This window comes from Protomyctophum parallelum (genome assembly GCF_964188405.1).
Source record: "Protomyctophum parallelum genome assembly, chromosome: 10".
NCBI classification, from domain to species: Eukaryota; Metazoa; Chordata; class Actinopteri; order Myctophiformes; family Myctophidae; genus Protomyctophum; species Protomyctophum parallelum.
In genome coordinates, this window is record NC_139704.1 from 29,673,890 (window position 1) to 29,682,106 (window position 8,217).

Here is an 8,217-nt window from a genome sequence, read left to right on the forward strand (position 1 = left end):
GTTTATGCACACATGGATGTTTGTTTCCCTTTTACAGTTCCTTCCTCTTCTGTGTGACCTGAGAGTGGGATGGCTTTCGTTTATTATAAACAACCAATTGGCAAAAGATCATAAAACAAAACAAAAATAAATGACAGGGTCTGATAATGCGTGGCGCCTCTCTGACTCATTTGACCAGTCTGATGCCATATTTGGACAAGACCGATCCAGACGTCATTCACTTCCATTATCTATACTATAATTGGATCTCTGAGTCTCCCGTGTGTCAAACGCACAAGATTATTCTCTGACAGCGTCTGACCGTTGGGTCTCAAACTTGGGAGTGTGTGTATCATATTACCCAGAGGTGTCCGCAGAGCCAAACTATAAATGCACTCTGTCGAGGTGCCAACTTGCTCCTTGCACACAAGTAGAGCGTGCAAGTACTGCTACTAACTAATGTCTATTACAACTGCTGTTCTAAATCCTTTAGACCCGTTCTTGACCTTATACCAACCTTGAAACATACCTTAATTACGTCAACAGCCAGTAAGGGACCACCATTCTTACCCCGACATAAATCGGGGTAAGGGTTACAAACACACATACTTGCGCAGAGTGCGCAAGTACTGTAATCGGCTGCGTATGTTGTTGTTGTCCACCACCGGCCAATAAGGGACCACCATGCTTGATGACGTAACTAAGGTATGTTTGGTGATGTTCCAGATGTCTCATCTCTTACAGAGCCATGTCATAAATGTCAGTTAAAGTGTTAGGAAGTAAAATGTCAGGAATGGTTCTAGGTAATAGTTGTTTACAGGACTATAGCCATGATGCATTGCACAAACAGCTAATATCAAATCGTCATAAATCATTTTTTACTCTAGATTAGAATATTAGTACTTACTAATTTAGGTAATACGCTTTACCACACAAAACGCATTGTCTTGTCAAGATTCCAAGTCGTTTATTGAAAAGAATGAGTGAGTTGAGGGTTTGGTATGGATATGTAGAATAAGAAGGAAGCCTTGGGTCCATGGAACGTAGTGAATCAGGCTGGATCCCAGGCTGGTGGTGGAGGGCTGCAAGAGCACAGAGTTGGGTTAGTGAACGGTGAGGTGTGAATATTTATAGGCATTGTTCTAAAAACAATACACACTTGGTCACTGCTCACTGCTGAGAACACAAGACTATCCAGACTGCTACTAGACTGCTGTGGTTCACTTCACTGACATCCAGATGAGACGGATGTGGTGGTGGGAACATGGAAGTTAAAGAAATGAAGTACATTAAAGGTCAGGGTTTGTTTTACACCCCTTTCTATCGGAACCAGCCAGCCCCCTCTTCCGCTCACGCACACAGAGGCACACAAATTGCAAACAAATGCCCATAACTTATGTAGCTTCCAGTAAGCTGTTGCCATTCCCATGCAATCCCATGCAGTTTACTATAATTTGTTATGACCAGTGGAGGTCACTGCTCAGAATAATAAGGTAAAGCCAATAAAAATGAAACTCCAACTTTATGTACTGTACTGTATTGTACTGTACATTTAATTGTTGTGAAAGATTTTTTTTAATAAAAAATATATTGGAAAGCAATGGCTTTCTCTTTTTGAACAGAAAATAGCATGTGCATTTTATTTTCTAAATGTTTCATTTCCACTCAAAATCTAATATGATTTGATTAGCAATTCCTCCCATTTGTAAATTGCAAAGAGAGATATACAAAGGCATTCCACTTTAATAACTTTCTTGGTATCCAGAAAACCTTCCTAAGTGGAATGATATGTCAGCAAATATGTGTAATTCAATGTTGACAATATTATATGGGCATGCAAAATCAAAATGACATGGGTTGATAGTAATGCGATTTCAAGTGGTTGTGGTTAAACCAGGTTATGTCACAGCACTGACTTATTGATATCAAAAGTCTCATTGATGTTCCAGATACCGTATATGTCCATGCATCATACCAGCCATGAACATCATGGAAATGAGAAGAGGAACTGAGTGATGACACCACCTTTATGTACAGTACACTGTGTACATAAATACAAAGGTAAAGGTAAGTAACTCAGTACAGTGCACTGTCCCCGAGGTCTGACTGTCTGACGCACTCCAAAAACGGACAAAATCGCCAACATGCCTGATCTGCTGTTTCTGGTTGTACTGTTGGAGATCCTCTCTATCTGTCTCACAGCGCAAGGTAATATTTTATGTATTTGTTGTATGTATACTCCCATACGCTGGGGCAGTATCTGTCGGTGGAGAATGTTGGATGGGAAGAATATGAGGCGCTACGTCCTCCCAGTATAGACCACACTTCATTATCATGCAGATTGATCCCTGTCATGGCCTGTCTGAATCTCTATAGCCTGTGTGGATTTTTTTGTATTACATTATTTAATCCAAGCATTTTTAATTTAATATTTTTGAGAGGCGCCTATATTCCGCTATAGAGTAGATTTTCGTCTTACACAAACATTAAATTCCATTTAATTTAGTTTTAGTTATTTTGTTTTATTCAATTATAATAACGTTGGAATAGTGAGGTATTACAAACCTTTTGCAAATGGTCTAGTAAAGTTCTCCTGAGGAGAGCTGGCACAGCCCTAATAAATCAGGGATGAAAAACCTGTCTATATTAATCTGCTGTATTATTTCTTCAGTTCCAGTGTTTCTGACTCCGCCGACTGAGGTGAAGTTTGACTCTGTGGACTATAGGAATGTTCTTCACTGGAACTCACCCTCCGATGCCACCACACTGAACTACAATGTGCAGTGGAAGATGTGAGTGAAACACTTGCTACAACACATACTGTACACTTTGTACAGTCACCAGTACACATTCAACACAGTCACTCACCTGTACACACTCGTGAGTGAAATGTAGCCATGTTACCTTGCCCTGCAAAACAATACAGAATTACTTTAATTTGAGGCAGAAATCGTTACATAAACATTCAGGACGGGAACCCCTTTTGGGGAAATCAGCCTCAGTCCTAAATGGGTTAAGATTGTGGTTAATGTGGACAAAGAATAAGAATCTTATCAAGAACATTGACTTTGGACTCTGCATAGAAGAAAACATTTAAATTATTTAAATATCTAGATACTGGATTGATGTCTTTCAAAACGTGTGCAATATTTTCTAATTTCCTTTTTCATTCCCTGGATAAGTAACGCTATCGAACATAACAAGGTTGTCCACCCGACAGTGTCTGTATTGTAACGCAGTCTTTTCCTCCTGTCCTCTCCAGCTATGGTGAGCCATATTGTAACGCAGTCTTTTCCACCTGTCCTCTCCAGCTATGGTGAGCCACAGTGGCTTGACGTGGCAGACTGCCAGCGGATCAACACCACTCAGTGTGACCTGAGCACTGTGACCTCTGACCCTAGAGAGTGGTACTACGCCAGGGTCCATGCTTCCTCCTCACTGCCTGCGAGCCAATCAGCGTGGGCGCTCTCCCCCAGGTTCAGCCCTCGCTGGGAGAGTGAGTTTTATTTTAGTTTTTGAGGGTATTGCAAGTGGGCCCCCAAATATTTAGCAAACACTACGATATCACTATGATAGCATTTAGACCTGAGGACGATTCTACAAATGCCTTCTAAATCCTGACAGTTTTCTGAAAAAAAACATGTTTCTATGGTCAGTGGTTCTCAAACATAATATGTAAATTGGCTGCCAACCCCCATCTGAAAATATGTAGTTCCAGGGACCCCCCCTACAAGCTCGTAGTGCGGCACTTGGTGCCACGCTATGAGCTTGTAGATCTGCTATTTTTCAATAGCTAAAGTATAACATAATGATTAAAACACCAAAAGGGGTTCCCGTTCTGAATGGGTTAATACAAAAAACTAAAGAATGACATGGTATTGTTTCGTTAAGTCCTTGAAAATGGGTTTTCATTGTGATGTCGCAAAATAGCAACTTAACACACTCAATTGATTGGTCATTAAAATAAACAGCCTCTGAAAATGGACACGGTCCACCCATCTGAACCACTTTGGCTGCTGTGTTTAGATGGGTGTCCTGCGATCATTTCAATATTCTCAAGTAGACTAGGTAAGAGTACTGCATTTTAACATAAAGAAAGGGACTCATCACTGTTTGATTGTTTCCTTGGACAGGATAATGCATTGTATCTAGTCAGATACCAGTGAGCCCCAAAATAATGACATGTTAGAAACTGAACAATAACTCACTAGTCTGATCTGACACACTGCCATAGGGCACCACTGACTGTTGCCTTCCCCTTTGACATAATAGTTCATTCAAATTGGCCCTCCAAACTAATAGGAGGATTATATGGAAACATTATATGCTCACTGTATCAGAGATGTACTAGGTTTGTATCTACAGTTATCTCAATCTAGATCTAGTATTTCTTGAAGCTACTTATATCTAAATTATACAGTAGATCTATTCGTTTGTACTTTATTTTATTTCTGATTGTTTATCTGTGTATGTGGGTCTGTAGGCCTATGTGGGGAGGGATTTGGGTGGGTTTATGTGTACTACTGTGTCATGTGAAAAAAGGTGGGGGAAGAAAAAAGGAGGGTGTTTGGGAGCACAGACTGCACAGAGAATGCTGTGGAATGGTTTTGTGAAGTTCTATTTGTTTATATTTGACAGCCAAAATCAGCCCGCCCAAACTGAGGCTGAATGTGACAGCGCAAGGCATTGTGGTCCGTGTGAAGCCCCCCCGCGCTCTCGCTCACAACAAGATGCACAAGAGACTGTGCTATAAGATCTACGTCATACACGGCAATGGAGACGAGGTGCTGATGCTATGCATGCGCGCGCAAACACACACACACACACACACACACACACACACACACACACACACACACACACACACACACACACACACACAGTCCTGGGACCCCAAGTAATCATTGGTCCCCAGCTAAATAAGTTTAACCTTTTATTTTATACATTGACTATTTAAAAATAGACGATCTACAAGTTCACATCGCGTCTTGGAAATGCTGTGAGCTTGTAGATCTGCTCTTTTCAAAATATCTTGAAGATGATTTGATCATTTTGAACAAATCTTTGTACGGAGCTCCTGGCACAAACTATTTTCAGCTGGGGGTCTGCAGCCAAATAGCTTTCCATTTGGGGGTCCTTGGCTTGATATGTAAATGTTTTAGAACCACGTGTCGTTGTTCTTCTCTCCTCGTTCCCACGCTTGTTACTTATAACCCTGCCGTGTTTTCTATATCTCTCACCACAACCTCCCCCTCCTCTCCACTCCTTTTTTCCCCTGTCGTGTTTTCCAGGACGAGCACGAGATAGAGTGCTGTCGCAAACATCTGTCTCTCTACGACCTACTGCCCAACACAGAGTACTGCATCCAGGCCCAGATCTTCATCCCTCTGCAGGGCAGGACCAGCACCCGCAGCTCTCTGAGATGTGCCACTACACTCTGACCCAGGTACAGTACATTCATCATATCATCTAGATTCTAGACTGACTGGCACACGTGTGCAGACAAGGTAGTTTTGTATTTGTCATTCGTTTTTATTTTTGATTTAGTTTAGACTTGTTGCTCTCAATATAGTTTAGCCTTAATTATATTTTTAAGCAAGTTTTTGAAGAGGATTAACTGTAGTTTAGTTTTTATTAGGTGTAGGCCTATTACTTTTCAACAAAACCAAATCATAACCAAACAAATCATAGTTAAAAATGACTAAAGACTGTTAGTTTATTAGTTTATTGTATTAGTTTATTAAACCCATGTGCAGTTTCTGTTTTCTTTGTTTTCCCTTTTTTTGTAAAGAATAATTTTTCAGATAATTAAAATGTTTTATTTTATTTGAGTTAACTCTAATAACTTTGCTGCAGACTCATGCATGTCAGCAGCACACATGCGGCTCAGAAATGGTGTGTGTGTGTGTGTGTGTGTGTGTGTGTGTGTGTGTGTGTGTGTGTGTGTGTGTGTGTGTGCGCGTGTGTGCATGTGCGTGTGTGTGGTTGTATGTGCGTCTGGTTGTATGCGCGTGTGCATGTGAGTGCGCTCTATCACTAAGAGGGTGGAAGGTAAAACTCCATTTCTGGAACAAAGGTTTACAGTATGAGAAGTATCAGCTGTCACCTAAGAATCACCAGAGAGAGAGAGAGAGAGATGTGTAGTTTTTACCCATGAGTATAGTACTACATCTACACAATATAATCCCCCCCTCTTTCTACCACCTTTTATCTGTATTATTTATTTGTTTTTGTTTTTGATTGGTGACAAATAAAAAAGAAAGAAATGCAAATCCATTTCCGGATGCTGTTGCCTTTTGGCAATGTAATAACCTTCTGTTTCTTTCTTTCTCCCTGTCTTCCGTCCGTCTCCATTGTCCTTTATATCTATTTTCGCTCCTCTTTTATCCAGGAGAGAATGTATCGTGGCTCCAGGGGGTTGGGTCTTAACAAGAGAAATCTCAACATGATACTATGAATGACTGGAAGGGACTGGTTTTGGACTCCATCTGTCTATCTGCTCGTCCTCCATAGCCTCACGTTGCGGGGCATATGCATATGCATTAGGGGCGGACGAAGCCTGGCTGTGCCAGGCTACGTTCTCCTTAACTCTCTCCACTTGGAAAGCATCCATTGTTCACTGGTGTAAAGTAACTAAGCACATTTACTAAGTAGGCCTACAGTTTTTAGGTATTTTTTTTACTTTACTGGAGTATTTCAAATCTTCAGTGATTTCACTTCTACTCCACTACATCTCAGAGGCAAATTCTTACTCCACTACATTTATTTGAAAAATGTAGTTACTAGTTACTTTGTAGATTTGGATTATTATTGTATAACATACATGATTAACCACTTCAGCCCTTGAAATTAGCTGATCTACAAGCTTACAATGCATTACGATGCGACTTATTGTGAGCTTGTAGATCTGCTATTTTCAAATGATTATTTGATTTTTTTAAATGGGACATTCTGCACGAGTACTTTTACTTTTGGTGTTTTCTGAGCTCAATTGCACCCAAAAAAGCTGAACTTTTAACATCCAGTAGATGTTCTGTGGTCTGGGGTTTTCTGGCTCAAACAAGTGCTCTGATTTTCCTGTGGACTGTGTAAGAGTCCACAAATCCCATATATGACAATTTGCCAGCAGATGTCACTGTTGAGGGATGTTTTCATTGCAGCTCAAAAGTCTTCGGACCACAGAAAATCCACTGAATGTTCAAAGTTCAGGTTGTGTGGGTGTAATTGAGGTCATAAAACCTAAAAGAAAAACGAAAAATAAGTGGATGGTTATGAAACCTTGAAGTAAAAAAGAATCAGAGTACTTTATCCACCACTGCTGCTTGGAAAGCATTCATCGTTACTGCTGCTGACATCCAGGCCGACACAAACAACCATGCACTTTAGGACTCCAAAGAAATACACAAACACCACATTGTATGATCCATGTAGCATTCCGTTTAAGCACTCCTGACATAAACTTGAATGTCTTGTATAGTACTACTGTACTTGTTTTATCTTTGGCAGTGGCACCAGTAGTATAGCTTTTATCCTCAGCACACAGATTAATAAATGGTCATACAGGATGAATGTTGTGCTGCTACAGTACATGGACTGGCTTCCACTACAGAATTTTACAAAATGTACAAAATTGTGAACTTTTGGGCTTTTTTATGCTTTTGGGCAGTGGAAGTGGATATATTATTTAGTCAGTATAGTCTTGCATTTTCTTCTAAATTGCTAAAACACTAAACTCCATTCTCTGGATCAATAATTGCTCAGTGACCTAACCCGTTTGTTGAAACACTCTTTTGACAAAACCTTTAACCTTTAACAATTTGCAAACCCTATCCATTATTTTTTTTAAACATATTCTCACTGACTAAAACACATTTTGTTTTGATTGTACTGTAAATTAATAATTTATAAACTGTAAGATTTTCTTTTTATTAGTTTGGGCTTACTGAGCCTGTGGCCAATGCACACTGGACTGAACTGTGATGAATCTTAAATTGTTAAAGGTAATGCACTTTATTCTACTTCTATGCTCTAATATTTTAACTGCATTGACGAGCATGCACAATTACAATGATTTGTGCTGGATATGAAGACCTGTAATGAGATAAGATGTTTATTGTCACTGAATGGAACAACAACGCAGTTTAGTTTAGTCACTAAACTAAGATATTTTGTACATTTGTACATTTATTTATTTAAAGTGGATGGATGCACTAAAGTTTAGTGCATCCACTTTAAATA

The 8,217-nt window shown here is 39.8% G+C and overlaps 1 protein-coding gene across 2 annotated transcripts; it reads left to right on the plus strand.

Annotated features, from left to right (window-relative positions):
• Positions 1-919: 919 nt before the first annotated feature.
• On the plus strand, positions 920-7,879 carry il22ra2 (interleukin 22 receptor, alpha 2). Of its 2 annotated transcripts, XM_083775807.1 has the most exons (6): positions 920-2,187; positions 2,651-2,771; positions 3,291-3,475; positions 4,618-4,763; positions 5,271-5,425; positions 6,371-7,879. In XM_083775807.1, exons 1-5 carry the CDS (start codon positions 2,124-2,126, stop codon positions 5,418-5,420), a joined length of 666 nt encoding a protein of 221 aa, XP_083631933.1. In that variant the 5' UTR covers positions 920-2,123; the 3' UTR covers positions 5,421-5,425; positions 6,371-7,879. The 2 variants fall into 2 exon arrangements, with proteins under 2 accessions (XP_083631933.1, XP_083631934.1); XM_083775808.1 differs by lacking the exon at positions 4,618-4,763.
• Positions 7,880-8,217: the final 338 nt, after the last annotated feature.

What these genes read in the sequence shown, in the direction of transcription:
- il22ra2 (XM_083775807.1), top strand. Translation starts at nt 2,124, where the DNA reads ATGCCTGATCTGCTGTTTCTGGTTGTACTGTTGGAGATCCTCTCTATC. An exon ending in TACAATGTGCAGTGGAAGAT is followed by an intron (nt 2,772 to 3,290) that starts GTGAGTGAAACA and finishes TGTCCTCTCCAG; the next exon opens with CTATGGTGAGCCACAGTGGC. An exon ending in TACACGGCAATGGAGACGAG is followed by an intron (nt 4,764 to 5,270) that starts GTGCTGATGCTA and finishes CGTGTTTTCCAG; the next exon opens with GACGAGCACGAGATAGAGTG.